We start from the raw sequence: 20,384 nt of genomic DNA, 5'->3' as shown, positions 1-20,384 counted from the left end.
GAGGATAAGCTGTGCAGATAATGGATGGATGGGTGGTTCAGGATGATTGGGTACGTGTCTGTGATGGTTGGACACACCAATGCCCAGTTTAAAATGCCAGTTGGGGCGCTCTGGTGGTGGGAAGTATGCCAGACTCTAACAGGTCTGCCACAGCTGGTTTTAAAAAAGCACATGTTGTTTGTTTTTTAATTCTGGAGATGGATTGCGTTTAGTTTGTAAAAATAGTTTTAATTGTGCGCAATAACATCGACTGCTCTTTAATGTAAAAGGGTAGGCATCCATCCATCATCTGCACCGCTCTTCCTCAATTAGGGTAGCGGGGGAGGTGAAGCCCATCCCAGCCATCTTTGGGCAGTGGGCAGCGTAACCCTGAACTGGTTGCCAGCCAGTTGTAGGCCACGGAGAGACACACAACTCACTCGCTCATTTACATCTAGGGGCAATTTGGACCGGCCAATTAACCTGACATATATGTTTTGGGAAATTGGGAGGAAACTCACGTAAGCACGGGGAAAACATGCAAACTCCGCACAGCAAGGCTGGTAGTTGGTTTTAAACCCATGAATTTAGAACTGTCCCACAGACACGCTAAGGACTCAGCTGCTGTGCCGCCCAAGGTAGGCATTTATGTGATTAATGTGTGGAATAACAACAAAAGCTAATACGCGTTTGGATTTAAAAAAAAAAAAAAAAAAAAAAAAAATATATATATATATATATATATATATATATATATATATCCTTGCCACTAAATGACCAAATCCATCTGTGAATTAACCATAATAAACATGAACTTTGCGTCTCCAAGCATCTCTGGTGGCTCATTAACAACAGAGGAGATGAGATACGTTAATTGCGTTTCATGCTGAGGCTTTAGCCGTTCAGCATTACCACGGATCCCCTTATCAGCATCCCCCTTCTCCTTCTAACGCACTGATCACGGCTGGCATCATTATAGCTTGTATTATTAAGAGTGGTAGAAGGAGAGGGGGGGGGCAAAAAAATCGATACAGGATACCTTTTGCAGCGCTAGTGAAAACGAGGGAGATAGAGGGGAGGCGGAGTGGGGGATTGTGAGTGAGTGGGTGGGGGAAAGGGGAGGAAGGGGGAGTAAAATGGGGGGAGGAAGGTGCGATGTGTGAGTAGTAGCGGCTCCAGAGCCGCTTGAATGTTGCAGGGCATTCTGGTGTGGCAGATCGCTACAACCGAGCGAGGGAGGCGGGTCGAGTGAGCTGGCTGCTGCATACCGGGGCGGGGGGGCTTCCCAAAAAATACACAAAAAAGAGCGAGGGTGGGGAGGCAGAAAAAAACAAAACAAATACGCCTAGAAAGAGACATACACACGGGCGGATGGACGAAGTGTAAGTTTTTTTTCACGTGTTTGTTTATCTATCGATTGATTGCGTTTTAATTACACGGGGAAAGGGGCGGGGTTTCGAGAGTGCGCGCGTGCGTGTTCGCATCGACTTGCGCGCTCATGTAATACGTGCGCACCTTTTAATTAACCAGTGTTTTCTTATTTATTTTTTTAAATCAAGCTAGCGGTGAACTGAATGTAAACGTATGTTTTAAAAAAGAGCTTCAAACCAAATAAAACCACTCGAAAATAGTTTCAAAGTAGAATTAATCCTCTCGAATGCTGTTTTCGCTCCGTCTTTTGTCTTTATTTAAGCTAAGAACCAAAGCTAACTCCATTAGCACGCTAGCGACTGTTCGGACGCCTATTAGCGTCAAGGTGTTCACCTCTAACGGCCTCCATGTTGGCGAGTCCGGTCCAAAAAAAGACAGCGCTTCAACTTTTCCTCTCGTCTATCCGTCCGTGTGGGGTCCGAACAGGTTCTGTGCACATTCAAGCCAGGTCCAGTCAATAAAAGTGCCGAGGGAGGGCTTCATGTGTACGCACCAAGCGGCAAGCCGTCCACGCCGAACCGCCTCCCGAAACAGCGAGCTCACCGCGGAGACTCCGGTTTCTCCGAATCTGAAAGGAGAAGACCCAGCCGGAGAAAGACCATGTTTGTCCCCTTGTCAGTGCCGTTCGTCTTTCAGCGAGCTGCCCCTGACTTCAACGCCTGGCGTCTCAAGTCTCCCCTGGCTCTCCGCTCCAACTCCGGTAAGAAGTCTTGACTTGTTTCCCCGTCTTGACACCTGCGCTCCCCGCCCCGGCTTCGGTTCCGTCTTCTGAAGCGCGTCCGTCCTTTCCTTCTTCTCCACTGCCCCAGTCGCCGCGTCTCTCCCCGACTAGACTCTCGGCAGGCAGGGAATATTCATGCCAACTTATCGATCCTCGCGGAGATCGATTCCTCTGGCCGTTGGAAAGCGAGTGCGAGGGGGGGATAGTAGGAGATGAGCTCGGAGGAGCTAAATAACTGCAAATTACGTTTATTTTATCTCTCTATAGAAAAAAACATGTTATTGTTTACTAGTAAGTTTGATGATTATGTAATTTACGGTGTGTGCAAGATCTTGTGAAGTTTTTTTGGGGGTCTTGATGCGTCGTTGCGTTCTCGCACCCAACCCCCGCGGTGATGCTCAGAGGGCAAGCCGGGGATGAGAGCACTGGAGCGGGTGGAGTCAGGTTGTGCTTAGTTGTAGACTGGAGCTCTACGGAAGAGATGCACGGGGGGGAGAAGTCCCTCGCAACTATAGATGCCTCAATGCATTAACTAAATAAAATGTATATGATAACGTTTTTTTATACAGTTTATTATGAGCATTTTTAGCAGGACAAATGACCTACCCAGCACTGGACGTTGGATTTTGGGTGAACTCCAATCTGGCCTGTTTTAGACCGGATTTTGCCCAAGAATAGACGTCTAGAAATAGTTTGTGTTGAGCCCCTTCCAACATGGATTCAATTAAATCCAGTGGTCAATGGATTTGTAAAAGATATGTGTATAACGTTTTTTATACTATAACACCACCCGACCAAATGCCAGATTTTGGGCTATATCTGCTCCGGTCTGTTTTAGACCTGATTCAGCCCAGTAATAGAAATCTACAATTAGATTGTGTTTAGCCTCTTCACACGTGAATCCAATATATATATATAATAATATATATCAATATATCCTTATATTATTATTTATTATTATTATTATACGCATTATTTACCAGGACAACTAACAATCCCGGCATGTCAAATTTTGGGCTAAATCTGTTCCACTCCATTTTAGACCTGATTTCAGCACAATAATAGACATCTATAATTAGTTGTGTCAAGCCCTTGCAACATTGATCCAGTGTTGTGTTGACACTATCTAATGTACTGTCGTCAAAATTCAGCCACCAAAAAGTAGTCCATGCATTAAAAAACAAAAATAAAATATAATATATACATACAATATAACATAATACATTTTATACCATGTAGTATAAGATTTTTTTTTTTAGCAGGACAAACTAACCCACACCGCACTGGAAGTCTCGAGAACGTTGGATTTTAAACAAAATTAGACCCGGACTGTTTCAGGCTTGATTTATTCCAAAAATAGATGTCTACAATTTGGTTGTGTTTTGCACCTCCAACGTGAATCAAAATAAGTCCCCAAATAGTCATTGTTTTGACTATTTATCTCCCTAAAGTGGTCATTTCAACGTCATTTTCAACCAGATATGGACGTCATTTGGATGGAGCCTTTTTTTTTAATCATGTTCTCAATGTCTTTTGAACCCTTTATTTTTCTGGGAGGAAAAGATTTTAACCAAAATAAAAATAAAAAAAAGCGCACTTAAAAAAATGCAAATCTTGGGTTGAGATTAATTGTTAAACTTTAAATTGTTAAGAAAAGTGATAATGCACAGCTATCAAAAGCAATATCAGATATCTTAAGATAAAAGGAAAATGAAATATAATTAACTGCTAGAACTTTAGTGTGCTGACTCTAGGTCCAATTTCAGTAAACAAAATAAGTAGTAACAACCACACTAAAATTAAGAAACTGCAATCATACCTGTGTATGTGCCCAAAACACCTAATTGTTTCCGGACTACAGGCCCTTGAAAAAAGGAAATAAAGTCGCAAGAACAATAACCAGGATAAAGGAGTTGAGAAGAATTGCGAAAAATAAGTCACACAACGAACTGTTATGGTGTTAATATTTCAAAGTAAAAGTTAACACTGTACGTGTTGACTACCGTTGCTCTTAAAAAAATGGTGTACATGTCTTCTGGGCAGTAGTAAGTAAGGCAAGTTTTTTTTCTCCACAAATTATGGGATAAAACAATTCTCATGGCATACTACTCACTTGTTGAGAAACACTGCTTCTATTTATCATTGTATTCGTCTTCATTGTTTTAAAATGATTTAAAAAAAAAAGGGGGTCTTCATTGTGTTCCCTTAACCACGAGGGTCGTAGGGCACCATTTTCAGTGGTGTGTTTTGGGCAAGTACAGCATGGTGGCGCCCATCCCGCTCCAGACCAACAAATGTTTCAACCTACTTTTAATGTGGCAATCCTGTATAAACATCTAATAAAAGCCTAAAAAAATAAAGAAGATAGAACATATAGGAACTTTTTACAAGATAGTGGTGCCAGACAACTAACATTGATGCTCTTAAAAGTAAACTGACTGCCGTTACATAATTATGATATTTAAACATCATAAATGCCTCCGAAATAAATAATTTTTGTGAAATCACAGCCGAATATGTCATCAGGTTACTCACTCAATTACCATCCTGCTCATTGCTATATCCCCCTCCCCATTGGATTATCAGACATTTATAGCATAGAAGTGTTTTTATTATTTAACTTCTACATTAGTATTTTGTTGACATGCCCAATGACCCCTGTGCACAGGTGTAACATACCCTTCTCTACAGTAGCACAAAATCAGTGATGTGAATAAATGTGATCCAAAGAGGCCGGGCTCTTAAAGGGCCAGGCACCATGGCGCAACGCCTCACCTCTCATTTCCAAATCACTTCAAGCATATTCGATTCTGAGCGCACCAGGTATCTCCACCGTTCCTGCATGCACTCCGTCAGCAGTGCAGGATGCGTGACAGTGATGAGATAGCTTAGGGGTGGGGAGGACACTGGGGGTCATATCTCAGAGAGGAGAGGACTTTGGGGGGATGGAGCCCGAATGAGGCAAACTGAGCTAAAACCAGGGAAGGAGGAGGAGTTTTGGCGCTGAAAAATTGCGAGTGTCAGAAGGAGATAAAAAAAATGCAGGCAGAAAGAAGGAGAGGAACGAGTGAAAGTAAGAGCGGATGACAAGGTGAAAAACGAGGCGCGGATGGAAAACTCGGTTTGAGTTGGAGAGGTGAGAGGAAAGTGGCGGATGAGCCATTAGGTAGTCGCAGCCTGGCTAACGGAAGGATGTAGATGACTGGATAACGCGGCTTTACTATGCTGATTCTCACCGAAAAGTGAGAAAAAGCAAAAAAGCTACATCTTTTCTAAAAGAAACAAATTGAATGATATCTGTTTTTTTTTTTTGCTCAAAAATCGTGCTCTGTGGCTGCATCCCGTCTATTGACAGGTCGTATATGGCTTTAAAGAAGCATAGACACACACTACATTAAGGTGAATACAACTGTTGCATCCACTATTTAATGGACTGTATCCTTTTTAACTTAAATGAACCAAAACACATGGGGCTTTTTGAATGATTAAGCCGCAGTTTTGTTGTCTCGGTACTAAAAAAGTCCTTCAGTGCTTTGTGGCATAAAAAGATCCATATGGTTCGCACTTTGGGGAAATTCACATTATACAGATCAAATGCAAAATTCGAAGAAATACTGGACTTGAATGATCAATACCACAGGTGCATAGGCTGAAAGATGATTTAATATTTTTCAAAGAAGGATCAATTGTATGTCAATAACAGATGCCCAATCACCAATTCAAAAACTGCTCTCTTTTTTTTTTCGAGATTGTAAAATGATTTCAAAACTTAAAATAATGACATGTGACATTAGTTTTTTTTTTTTTTGAGACATACTTGAGCTAGGTATTGGAGGATGACTCAAATGATTTGAGGCCACAAAATTATGTGGCAGGCAAACTCTGGCCAATAGTTTGACGCTCTTCCTTTTAAGATGTCTACGTTAGGGGTCGGCAACCTTTTCAAAGTGGACACCTACCTTTTTTTTGCTGATTACTGTAAAGAGGTACCAGAAGTAGGATTAATAAAGACTCAGTCAAAAACTAAAACTTCTGCCTTGTATTTTACCACTGATTAATTTACTTAAATAAATTATAGGCTCTATTAAGAAAGGAACCTGAAGGAATTGAACATGTATTTAAAGACATTGATCACGTCACTGATTTCTTATGCCAGTTAGAAATAGGTGATGCGTTTACATGGCTTTAGATAATCTGAATACTAGCAATTGTCCATTTCCAATTTGATTATTACCTGCATGTAAACGTACCCTGTGACCCAGTAACACTTTTTAAAGCTGTTGTACCCCATAAATGATCCACAAATGAAAGCATGCATGTACAGTATAAGAACACTGAAAAGATGTAGGGTAGAAAATGGTGCTTAATGGTGTGTGACAGAATGTGCACAGCAGAAATGAACCGATCTAAAATCTGTGACGTCCCATCATATCATCTCGAGTCCCGCAACCGTGTGGGGAACCCGCTGTTTCTCCAGCGTGTTCCATTAAACTTTCATACGTGGGTTAATGCTGATGGCTCCGCAAAGCACTCGGCTACACATACAGACACAGAGACACAAAGACATTAAAAATGGAACAAAAGGCTGGATCAGTTAAAGCCGCCCAGGTGGAAAAGAGCCCGACACGCCTGTTTTGATGTCATACCATACGACGCTCAGGTTCTTTTATCACACCCCGGCCGTGCTCCAGGCCCGTTCTGGCATGAAAGAGGGGGAAAATACGAGTGGGGCGTCGGGAGGCGGAGGAGGATCTGCTGGGGATGAGTCAAGCGCTCTCTGGTGTGACCCCTAGAGCTCAAAGTCAAAGGAGTCAAGGACCCGCTAGCAGTCAGAGAAATCAGTAAAGTGGACGCTCCAGTTGAGAGGCCTGGCGAGAGGCGGACCCCAGGAAATTTGTCATTACATGCTCATTTACTGTAAAAAAAATGCACTCAGAATTAGTTCCTGTCAAATTTCACCAGATCAGAAAAAATGAATTAAATGCATTACAATTACAATTGTGTTTAATGTAATTGATAAGACAAACAGTGAATATTGTGTACACCATGGCACTCCAAGTTAAGTACATAATAAAGACTTTAAAGAGAAAAATAGGATAAAAAGAATATCAGGATACATAGAGAAAAACCTTTACAAGGTAGTGCTGAGAGCCTGGCCCAAGTTATAAGTGCATCGTAACAATAGTGCAATGAAATATAGTGCAATATCATTTAGCAGCAGCAGAATTCCCCAAAATTGATAAACAAGATATAAATACCCATTTTTCTTTGTATCAGTGCATACAATTACAATGGTCCGTACGTATACTTGAAATCCTTGAAAATGCTAGAATTCTATGTTGTTTTCAAGTCAAATTTATTTATATAGCCCTTAATCACAAAAATGTCTCAAAGGACTGCACAGTATTACAATGACACAATTACCTGATCTTAAACCAACATGCAGGCAAGGAACAACTCAAAACCTCAGTATGAGGGAAAAGAGAAACCTTGAGAAGGGACCTCACAAGTGGTATCCCCCTTTCAGGATGAGCATGGTGAATTACATTTAGCATTACAGTACACAAACATAGTAAACACTAGGTAACATGTTGTAAATTTGTCCGGAAAGTGCATGACAGCAGCGACGCCCCCAGCCTGCAAACTAGTCTAGAAAGTCTATGACGGCCACGACGCAGCTTCCCATCTCCGCCAGCTGGTCCATGCAGGAGTTGACATGCTTCAGGTCAAACGCTGTTCCGCTGACTCATCTCAAATCGTCCTTCTCCTTTGTATCACCACCAGTCAGGCAGTCGGAGAAGTCGTAGGGGCACCATTTCCTGTAGTTTGCCTTGGGCAAATACAGGCTGGCGGTGCCCATCTCTCTCTGTCATTTGACCCTACATTTTTATGGAAAGGTTAGTCTCAAAAATGTTTTGCTTTTCAGACTCAAAGCTCACTGTAATAGTTCTGTGTGACGATGACATTTTTCTAGTTACTGTAAAATGTAAATGAAAATGTGAATACAATTGGTCATAAAGGGGGTGGAGGCAAAAAAAGAGTGTAATCGTGGACGTAAAAAGTATTTGCGGAAATAAAAAATATTCACGACTAGAAGAATATGTTCAATTCGGGGCAGCCCTATATTATAGTTACTGATTATACTGCCTCGTGATATCCTGGCAGACCGAGAAAGTAGCACAATTGTTGTGAATGCAGCATCAATTCATGAGACACTATTTATTTCATTTCTGGCTTTGCTATATATTTTATGCAACGATATTAGACATGTAAGTCCCAGATAAACGCATAATAAAGACTTGAATGAGAAAAATAAGATGAACGAAAGATAATTAGTCACAACTATTTACAAGGTAGTCCTTGGAGACTTGCTTAAGTTGTGTTGTGCAATGAAAACAAGTACAATACCACATAGCGGCAACAAAAATTCCCAAACATCACAAGGTGTATATTTTTCTCAGTGATCGCCATGTTTTAAAATTAAAAACTACAAACAGAACATTTATTTTCCTTAAATTTTCCGGCAAAAATTATTGAATTAGGTTCTATTTAAGTTCTTTTTCTTCAGAAATTCCTCACAACAGTGGTTGGAAATACTCAGATTAGTTAATGCCACTTTCTGACCGTAAATGCTTGCTCATTAACTAGCCCGCGGGCACCATGTAGTCCCCTAAGAACACTTAAGTAGCCCGCGGCAGTGTTCTGAAAATAGCTCTCCAGTGAGGGGTAATAATGATTTTCTAGGAAATTTTGACTTCTACCTGGACCGAGAAATCATTCACATGATCAGTGTCTTTAAATACCTGACAAAATATTACATAATGATTTTTAAAATTCACCTGTAATGTATACCATTCATTGATCTTATACAACACAGATTATATAGTGGTTGACTTATTTCAATTCTTCTTCTAAAAATTCCACGAGGTAATAACAATAGTAATAAGATAAGATGCTACTTTTAGAAATGCATATCATCAAACTGGTAGCCTTTAGCAATAATCAGTAGCAAAAAAAGTAGCTCTTGCCTTCTAAAGCAAGGGTCTATATAGTTCAGGAACGTGGAATATTTTTGTCAGATATTCTCTTCAGATTGTCTTTTGATAAACGCAACTTGGCACGACCTCACCAAGACCCTAGCTCTGACGGCCCCAAAGAAAGTGGATATTCCTGTCCTAAAGGTTTGACCCCAGACTTAGAGGCAACTTCCCATGCTCTGTTTTAGACAGAGGATCGATTCCGTTTTTTGTGATACACAACCGTGAAGTTGTATTATGTGTATTTGTGTGCAAGCACCGGCCCATGTGGTGAGGAAAAAAATCTGCGCCGGCACGGATCGGCCCGTTGGAAAGGGGGTTGAGAGCGTGCAAGTCGCAGTGTTAACATGATTGCAAATGACAAAATGTCAACCTGGGTTTGTTAGCGACATAATGGGGAATCAATAGACGCGAGAAAGATGTCAATACTACATGCTTTATTGCATTAAGCTACCTCTCTCCTCCTCCATAGCGCCCACCCCCTCTCCCTCCTCTCATCGTGGCTCATTCCCCGTCTTGCTCGCTATCACAATACGATTCTGCTAGAATTAGATTGCCGAATATGACTACGGGAGAAAACCGATGGCAGAATGCTTTGCTGCTTAATGAGCTTTTGGTTCTGCTCTTTGCGTACATTACTGTAGTTGCACTCTCGGCACTGCTTGAGGCCTGACTTGCTGATGTAGAGGTCAGATTCTGTCTTTAGCAATGTATCATTTAAAAGAAATATACAGTAGACTCCCGTAATACCACATTAATTCGTTTTGAGGTGGGGATCACAGAGTGAAATTGCCTTTTAGAGGGTGATCAAAACTTAAAGTAATTAGCCATTGTCTTCCAAACCCCAGCTATCTGATAAAAACACTACATCAAAAAACAGTATTTAGTAAGTACTTATGTGTAATGTAAACATATATGATTAATTAACATAAATGAACATACATGAAAATTATATTCAACGTTTGTTAAGCATGACTTGAGCCATTTAAAAGATGTAGCGGGTGGATGCATAGGGGTGACTGGAGAGGGCGACCGCTGATTTAATGTGAACCTATTTTTAAAACTTTCACTTGCAAAGATTGGCATGCTTTTCAAAGATTTATTTGCTTTCAACATCTCCCTATTTTTAAAATAAGTCCTGAACGTCCATTGGTTACACCCATGCAACTTAGCAAGGGTAGAGCTTCTCGTTAATCAAGTTTGGTTTTCATGCCTGTCTTGTTTTGCCTTCACCTTTAGCATCTCTGCAAGCCTTTGACCAATAGCAAATAAATACAGTTTTGTACTGCAAAGTCTTTATGAAGAACATGAGATTACGAACTGCTTGAACAACAAGCATTTCAGCGTTTTCATGATGCGTGACGCAAACCAATAGCAAACCAGCATTTTTATGATGTCAACCAATAGCAGACAGGCAGTTTAGAGATGTAATTTGTCATATGCACAAACACCAAAGGTTTTGTCAATACATATACCAAGGACATCAGGAATCCAGTTGTTGTTTAAAAAATGGGTCTTGTTCTTCACCAATCTGTGGAATTGTATGGGTGATTCTCCCCTAGCTTGCATAATATTATAGGGTGTCCCCTTCACACTGCTCGAAGATAGCTGGGATGGGCTCCAGCACCCCCGCGACCCTACTGAGGATAATCGTTGCAGATAACTGATGGATAGATGGATAGTGTTTTCTACCTTATATAGTACACTTATATATTCACTTGGCTTTTAGAGTGCTATTCTGCTTCAGTGTGCATTACTTTTGTCCATTTACCATTCTTATCTGCTTATCATGGCTGTCTTGTGAAAAACACTTATCTCCAGTTTTTTTTCTAGGAGGATGAAAAAGCACTATTATTCCCCCCAAAATGAATATAAATGCTACTATTTAAGGATTGCTTCTTAAATAGCTATTTTATAATCCATTAGAGGATGAGTTAGATGATAAATTAAATTTTTTTCCAAGATTGCAATGTTACTTGTAGTCTTGATTAATGCATGCATTGGTTTTACCTCAACTTTACATTTACCAAGGTAAACTACAGTTCAGTCGGAAAAATCTATAATTTTGTTATGCAATTAGGCCTGGGCGATATGATAAAAATGTTATCACAATAAAATATGTTTTATCAGTCGATATGGATCATTATCACATACTTTTTTTCTCTTACATTTTAACTTACTTCTAACAAAATTAAGTTAACAACATGAGGTAATCAAAACACAACATTGCACATAATCTCGAGTAGACCTGCAATCCCCCAAAATAAATGATACCAAATACACAAACTGATTTCAATATACACTCTGCAACATTTTAAAGCCTTTATGCATGAAGTCTTAAGGTGTCTGACGATGTTAACAAAATAGACAAAAGAAAATGTTCAGTTTAAGAAATGTTACAAACAAAACAACCATTGCTTTAAATCCGTATGTTCACATTATCAGGTTTCAATGCTGCTCTGTGACAGGTCATGGTGTTCCCAACTGTGGTTGCAGGTATACGTAGGTAGCGCCCTGCTGGCTCGCTGTTGTTTACTGGCCCAGTGCTTGTTGAACGTCCGCTAGCACTCGTTTGGGACTAAATTGTCTATCCTTTAACGTACTCTAGCGGGTAAAACTAATTTAAACGGTGAAAGAAGTATGTCGTGTTGCCTCTTTTTGTTGGCACATGTTGTCGGCATAGTTGGCAGTGCATGGTCTCTGCTACTTTATTTTATTTTATTTTTTTATCTAATTATTAAGTGACCAAAATACCTCCAAACAACTGAAGATGAGGGGCCTTTCCCGTCCACGACTTTTTCAGCATGCTTTGAGTGGGCCTGCTGGGTGTCCTTTGTCTCTTTATTGATCAGTTTGACCGTGTTGTAGTCCTTCCAGTTTTACTCTGTGAACCACTATTTCTGCGAAATGATTGGTTGATCGTCATCTTCATTTTCTAAATGTTGGTCTGGAATTTGTTTTTATTGCGTTATCGCCTTTTCGTTTGTCATATTAATCACCATATCGCTTTCACAGCTGCAATCCGGCTTCGATTCCCGTCGCATCCAATATTTTGTGATTGTAGTTGGCGATATTTTTCAACTGATCAATAATTACACATGGGGTTCTACAATAGTATATCACCGTAATTTGTGCAACATGCATACGAAATTTTAATGGAAAATAAAAAATGGATATGGTATGGATTTTTGCTTTTTTCGTGGGGGTTTTGGTCCCCATTAATCGTAATATATGCAAGATTAAGAAACACAAAGCTCGAACTACCTTAATGACTCCTAGCAATTCAAATTAGGCTTAAATGCTGTTAAATTTGTAATTTATCGACTATTCTTGCTTCTGTTCTCATTTAATCCTATGTATGTACCAGGATTTTAAAATTCCCTTTTAATGCTGTGTTCATTTACCTCTTAACGGACGTGAACAGGTGCCCAACAGCTCTAGAAGGGAATGTTTGCGCCGCGATGTGTGGCTAATGTAGTATTAATGTTGATGAGGTCCCACAGCTCATTAGCGCCAGCCGGCGTTATCGAGTTTCTCCAGACCAAACGCATCAACCACTAGCATATTAATAACCATTACCAAGCGGTGACCTTTAGCGCAAATACTCTACTCGCAAAGAGATGCACTGCATCCCAATTGCGCAAACTCCCAGCGTTTCCCTTTGGAACGCGCAAACAATAATTTTGGTTAGCCACGTCTGGTGAAATACAGCCCGGCATTAGTTCTAATCACAGCCCGGGTGAGCGGGCCACTTAATCAGACCTGGAGAGGCCCGTAAATGGACTCGTACATACGTCTTTGTGAGTGCACGCTTTTGTGTGTACTTGTAGGCAGTTAATCAACACATCAGCAGGAATCAACACATTCAAAGCACCGAGCTCCATTCGGGGTATTGATTTATAGCTTTTCTTTCCGCGGCGGTTTCTCGCCTTCACCGGATGACGTATATACGCACGGCGAAGTGGAGCGTACTTGACCTCTGCAGGGGGTGCATCCTGTTGTATTGTGCGTGGGTTTGTGTAGACGCCCGATTTGCGGCGACCTGGCCTGATCACGACCTTGAGTGGACTTCGCCGCACGCTACCAATCACAGGCTGGAAAAACAGGTTCGGAGTCCCCCGCTGATTATTGACCACTTGCTTAGTTGATTTTGGCGCTTATAGCCATCGCTGCGGGCTGGCTTTTGTTTCTTGGTTAGCATGATTACCTAACTAGAAATAGTACAAAAAGTATTTATTTTTTACCTTATGATCATCCTTTTTTTGTTTTTACCTTGAATTTAGTAATAATGTTTAAGTTTTGCCAGGTTTATTCACAGCCCTTCCTGTTCTGACAGAAATAGTCAAACTTGAGCCGTTACTTGAGGATGGCAATTAGGTTACAATAAATAGTGCAAATTATATACCGTATACATACATTTTTTTAACCTGTCACACTTTTTAATTACCCCAAAATAAATACAGAATTTTCCACACTATAAGGCGCACCAGATTGTTACTTTATTTTATTGATCATACTTTTTTTTTTTTACCGGGAAATCGGTGATATGTTGTGATTTTTTGGCGTTTTTTTTTTTTTTTTGATGAGCCTTAACAGTTGAGTTCTGACCCAAATCTACGGTTAAACCTGAGCGGTCACTTGAGGATGGCCTTAGTTTCTTTGTTTGCTTGATTACGCTGCAAAAAAATAGTGCAAATTATATTTATATTTTCTTACCGACTTATAACACGATGACGCAGGCAGATAAAGAATTCGTGACCCGTAAACAACGTGATAAATATTTTGACCAGCTGTTAGATTTTAGAAATGCAAATAAAACTGGTTGCTCTTATAACTTGTTACTGAACACACCGCTTTTTTATAAACATAACGAGCTGACTAACAAGATCTTGCCTATGTGATAGAAACAAAGTACTTATATTTTCTCATTTTTGAACAAGTTTGCTGCTAATCCCATTGTACTATTTTTCATTGTAGTATTTTTGAGGCACTGACAACTTGGACAAGTCCACAAGCACTACCCCGTAAATATTGCTCATGAATCCTAATATTCGTATTATTTTTTATTTTATATTTTAAGTCTTTTATTACCTGTTGTGTGCCACATCTAATCTCGTAAACAATGTACACTCCGTTGTAATCACAGACGATAAAGACAGTTCAATACTACTAATAAAAAGAACACATTTTGCTGAGTCTTCCGGTTCAGGGTTTCCCTTAATCATATCATCTATATTCAAAGCCACTTGAACAGCATCCACCTTTTCATTGTCACAGGAACTTCATTTGTTTCTTCATAACAAAAGCTGAAGGTCCCGAAGAGGCGCTTTGCCGACAGCGCGCTCATAAACGTGCCAACAATCAGTTTTACTGGCTTCATGTCTTTTCCATTTTTTTTCAGTTGTTGATTGCTGCAGGCTGTCACCTCTGGCACCTCGCTCATGTGCAAGTACATTTAGCTAATAAAAAAGACCAATAAAACCTTAAGGTTTGATTGGGTGTCCCTCCCCTTAGCCCGGCAGAGCGGATGGCTAAATCAAGGGGTCCTTCTGGGCACCCCCCCACCACACACCTTCACCCTATTTCATTTAGCTGATAAGATTTATGGTAATGAAGGCGTCCTATTAACCTCTGGGTTCTCGCCCCGCTGTCCTTCACGGCGAGGGCAAAAAAATGCCGGCCGATCGTAGCAAAGGTAGCGATCACATCCTCTCTAGAGACAGACAACACACAATCTTGTGCACAAATAACCGCCAAAAGCAGCTCAGGCCTTTTGAGAGGCTTGAATACATGTTTAATCTCCCCCCACTCGTCATTCTTCTGTTTCTTTATCCCCTCTATCCTTCCTGCTTTCCATCCTCCTTTTCGGCAGGAGGCCTCTGTTGTGAAATTAATCTGCCGTATTCGACCACCTTCTCGCCAGCTAATTCTCTTGTTCGGGCTCTCTCATGTTTGTGTGTCCTTTTTTTTCTGGCTGCTGTTTCCGGCTTCGCTCAGACAAACCTGGGCTACAGTCAAGAATATTATGAAGACATTTATCACACTCTGTAAAAGATATTTAAACATGTTCATATGTTTTTTTGCGGTAAGACGAGCATAAATCTTTTAGTGTCTGTTGGGGGTGTCCCAGGGCAACATTCTCCTATCCTGCTATTGCAGCCGGTAGTGTTTTCCCATAATGAGATCCTGTTATCCGATAAGCCATTGTGTTTTCGTTAATTTTTAAATTTATTTTTCTAAATTTTCAATGGGTGACTCCACAGTTTGAATATGTCCAATTCTGTTTCCCTGTGTCAATTCTTTTTAACATTGGGAAGTTTTTGTCTTGAAAAAATGTAATCAATTAATAAACAAACCAATAAATAAATGAATAAATCATTGGAATAATAAATAAGAAAGTTTAGTTTAGCCAGCTGAGCCAATCACTTTTTTGTGGGGTTATTAACTTAGAATAAAATTGATTTTATTCTATTTTAGACATTTATACAGGGTGTAAAAAAGTCTTCAGCACATTTTTACATTTAATATCTCGTAAACTGTTAACAATGTTAAAACATATCTTTTAAATGCAGAAAGCTTGTAATTTTAATTTTTACATGGAAAGTTCACATATGTTCAATTGAGAGAACTATTGGCCACACAACACACATCAAGATGATTGTCAAATTCTTGCCAATCGTGTCCAAGCATTGCATTGTTAATGGTTGCAAAAGCTTCCGTTATTTGTGACTACAGCACATCCAGGTCACTTGAAAGGGGAAACATAGACGAATCCTTTCAAAAATCCCCACAAAAAGAAATCTCATGTTCTTGAGATCTGGGGAGCCAGAACATGAGAATCGTGAGTACGTGAGAATCTGCCCAGACCGTTCAATCAATCTATTTGGCAATGTTGAGTTCAGAAACTGTCTAACCCTAAGGCTCCAGTATGATGGTGGTCACTAGGGCTGCACGTTTTGCCAAAATCAAATCGATATCGCGATGTGACGTGGTGCGATAGTGTAACCACAAGCCACTGCGTTTTTTTTTTCAAGGATTCATCGTTCCACTTTGTTTTTTACTTGACGGAGTGTGTGGCTGACAAGAATTGTCACATATCGGAGTTCAACATAGCAGGCCAATCAGAAGCAGATTTGGTTAGTCACAAACGCCAAATCCATTACCAATAAAGAGGATGACTTGGAGCTACCACTCGTGGAAAACTGCTACATTTACAACTCTTGTATTTTAATCATCACAAAAACATTGCAGAAGTCGCGGGGACTCGTCTCTAGCGTGTAGCTTGCCAGCCCCTTAATCGTTTATTTACACTGAAAGGAATAGCCCCCCAATGTTGTTGTCCTTTTGTATAATGACGATAAAGAACATTATTCAACTGCAATTCTGTTTTTATTTGTACATCTGTAGTTGACATTTTGTAACAGTCGTATACTCTCTGTCTCTAAGTACGTCATCTCAAGTTATATTTGCATGTCACTGTTTATGTTCTCCCAGCAAAAAAAAACTAGCACAGAAAATGCACTTTTCTTTTAAAATCAAAAATGGCATCGAAATTGCAATTTTGGTCTGAAAAATCGCAATTTGGTTTCTTTTCCAAAATCGTGCATCCCTAGTGGTCACCAATACTCTTTTTCGCTCAATTTATCCACTAGCCAGTTTTCCAGTATGTCGAGGTACGTCTCACAATTGACTGTTGCTCTTTCAAAGAACAATGGTCTGTAGATAGCTTTTTTTCGATATAGCACAAAACATGGTTACCTTTGGAGAATCACACTAATGCTTTAAGAGTTCATGAGGGTTCTCAATACCCCGTACGAGAGATTGTTATGCTTGCTTACTATAGCATTTTAGTGGAAAATCGCCTTATGGCTGAAAACAAGCCAGTCGACAAATCTGGCGTCTTCCAGCTTCTGTTGCATTGCAATACAAAAGTCCGGACGAGTTGGTTTATCAGTGTCTTTCAACTGTTAGACTACTTGAAGCTTGTAGGGCATCATGTGCAACCATCTTTCTATGACACACAAAACAGTTGTTGTATGACACTGAAGTTCCCTACAGGCTCTTCTCATCGATTTATGGGTGCTCCTCTAGAAAGCAGTTTCAAGTTGTTCAATCACAATTTCTGAAGTCGAGGGCCATCCTCTTCTTTTAGCTGGGCACAAGCACTAATCAATTATGAATTTACTGTGCCATCTCACTATGGACTACCTAGAGAGGTAGGGTCATTCAGTTTTTGAAAATTCAAGCACACAACACCTTTTCTGGTTAAGCAAATGCCAATAATGGGTCTGAAAAAAAAGCATTGGCTTTTTACGCCATTCATAGTTAAGGAGATATGTGGACTTCAAATTTGCCCAAGCCTTTTGAAACATCCTGTCTTACACAGTGTCCCTTTAAAATAAAATAAACCAATATTTTTTTTCTTCTCACCCTGCCCCGCTGCAAAATTTTAAAACCCAATGTGACCTGCCACTCAAAAAGTTTGCCCACTCCTGGTCTATAGGGTAAAAATTGGGAGCTGATGTACACCCCCCTCTCTCCTCACTTCTGTACAAGGGTAGCACCCCTCTGTCCCTTTGTGTCCTTGCAAAGAGGGACAAGCAAACTAGGCTCAGTCAGGGGCGGGGGGGCCATCCAAGGAATGACTAAGTGACCTCTCTCTCTTTTGGACGCTCTCCTCTTCTGTCCATTTCACCGCGGCCCCTCCTTCGTCTTTCATCTTAGTTTGTTCCCCTTTTTTTCAGGCTGGTTAAGTCGCCATGGCTGTTGGCCTCGCACGTCCCGCCCCCGCCTGCCCCCTCTCCCTGCAACCTCCACAGTACCGGTCCGCTTGCCAAAGTGTCCGTAAGACGCATTAAGGTCCATAAAAGCCTAGTTGGCGGTGGCACCAGTCGCGAAAGTGACTTTAAATGAGCCTGTGATTACTCCGGAACATGGAAGGCAGGACGAGCAAGTGGCCAGGAGAGCCAGACAAGGCCATCGTTGCTTCTTGAAAGAAAAACGGACGAGAAACTAATATTTGTTTGTCTCTTCCTAAAAGCTAAAAAAAAAAACCTACCTGAGTGCAGGCGTCGCCACACAAAAGTTACCAACCCAAATTTTCCTCCCGGAGCCCCCTTACTGTCACCCCAAGGCCTAATTGGCCACATGCTGCCTTGAGTGACAAGTGTAATCATCAGTCAAATTATAAAGGGGGAGGATAACAGAAGGCTGGTTATGCTGTAAAAGGAAGTACTTTGATCAAACATAAAGATGGAGGGAAGGGGTGGGAGTCCAAACAGACGGAGCTACATGGAAACCTGCTGTCCACACACCTGCTGCTTCTCAGAGCGCCAACGTTAGCAACCCTTATTGATTGCTTTTCTCATGGAAATGGGATTCAACTCGGCCTTGGAGATTTTTTTGAGCAAATGAGCAAAATATAATTTAATCAATTAACCGGAGTACTTTCACATCTTGGGGGAATTGGACAATATGCAGAAATAGCCTCATTTTATTAAAAGAAAAATTGAGACCACAACCACTTCATGTTCCTCAACTCAACATAGTTTATAAAGCACTTTAAACTGCTTGTGGATCGATTTTTGCAAAAAAAGTAAAAAAAAAGGATGCGATTGAACTTGGCCTTGGAGCTTTTTTTGATGCACCTCACACCACCAAACTAGCAAAAGATAATTCAATCAATTAATTGGAGCACTTTTGAGTTCTAAATGGGATTTAGTATATAGCCTCGTCTCTTTTTTTATTTTCATCGATAACAATTTTGTGAACGTTGTCTGTTTTGAGTTTGTTTGAAGTGGGGTTTTATTTTATCATTTTTTTTGTATGGAAAAGCACAATAAAACCCGTGGAAGTTTAAAAATGTAGTGAACATTGTTTATGACAAGATAAGACATGGTATAAACTCGAATAAAGACTTAAAAAAGAAAAAATATGATTTAAAAATGAATGTCAGGATAAAGAGACAACAGCCTGCGAACAATAACAGCCTAACTTTATTCATAGAATTTTAAAACAACAATCGATAGATTATAACAAAAAAACTAAAAAACAAAAGTAGAGTATTAGGTAAGGTATGGGTTCTTCAGGGTCAATACCAATTATTAGTCTTACGAGGAGCCCGATAACCAATATTTGGAGCCGATATTCAATTGCTGTAAAAGCTTAAAAATTGTCGAAGAATGTTTTAATCATGCAAAAATAAAAAAGTTTCTTTTTATCAACTCAAATAAAACTTTGATAGCTCTCTGGAACCCTTTTAAAGTAAATAAATTAGCATTTCAACAAAACTAATCTTTCACTTAAACCAAAACCCAACAGTACAGTAAATAAAATTAGACTTGGCAGCAACTCGTGTAAAGGTACATAGAAAAATGAATAGCTCCCTTTTTTTTTTTTTTTAATAATAAATACGTGTTAATACAACCAACGTGACTTAAATTGACTTAAAACAATAACTACATCAAATTTCAACAGAGCTTGAAAATTAAAAAGTGTGGGCACTCCCGTTTTAGAGCCAGATTGACTAACTAATGTGAGGGTAATGGCAAATTACTCAGCCTTGCACTTTAGCGTGATTTTTATGCTCTCTCTCTCTCAATCGCAAATCACACGCTTGATTGACAACTTAATGTAAGAGCTAATATATCAGTTTCCACTTGGACGTGCTTCCCCAAAACAAGTAAACTACACTTCTTAACGCTATCCCTCAATCACACAAACACTTTTCTACTATGGGTTTTTAAAAATTTCAATATTATCAGCGGTCTTGATTCACAGGCATGTCGGGACTCAGGAGGTAGCAGAGCTGCTGCTGTTTACTCCACTCAAACAATAATCTTCCTGCTTCAATGGCTTTGCCCCCGGTCACTTATCAGAACAGAAGGCACGTGGTGGGTAGCATCCGAGACATAGGGAAGGATGAGATGGAGAGAGAGGATCGGCTGCATCTGAGCTTAGTCGGCTTGTCAATTAAATGAAAATGCCAATACCGATACCCATTAAATTCCCATATATCGATGCAGATAATTGGCCTGCCAACCTCGACTATTAGGTTCTGTTTTTGTAATTTCTATTTTGCTGGTTTGCCACTGAACAATCAAATGTCCATTATTTCTTAGAATAAACTCCTTTTTTAAACAATGTTCCCTATTGCCGCTGTAATGTGAGAAAATAATGTAACTTTTGTGTATCATTTCTACAATCTTCACATTGTA

General features: G+C 40.0%; 1 protein-coding gene across 2 annotated transcripts in view; it reads left to right on the top strand.

Annotated features, from left to right (window-relative positions):
• Positions 1 to 1,209: 1,209 nt before the first annotated feature.
• pou2f2b (POU class 2 homeobox 2b) overlaps positions 1,210 to 20,384 on the top strand; it is an 83,566-nt gene continuing 64,391 nt past the window's right edge. For both annotated transcript variants that reach the window (XM_088326780.1, XM_088326781.1), the window contains exon 1: positions 1,210 to 2,110. In XM_088326780.1, the coding sequence (XP_088182906.1) occupies positions 2,011 to 2,110 (100 nt within the window). In that variant the 5' untranslated portion in view covers positions 1,210 to 2,010. The remainder of the gene's footprint in view (positions 2,111 to 20,384) is intronic.

This window comes from Urocampus carinirostris, chromosome 2 (assembly GCF_059441175.1).
Source record: "Urocampus carinirostris isolate Australia breed hairy pipefish chromosome 2, RoL_Ucar_1.0, whole genome shotgun sequence".
NCBI classification, from domain to species: domain Eukaryota; kingdom Metazoa; phylum Chordata; class Actinopteri; order Syngnathiformes; family Syngnathidae; genus Urocampus; species Urocampus carinirostris.
Note: the sequence above shows the minus strand (reverse complement) of the source record. Positions and strands in the feature narration are given on the sequence as shown.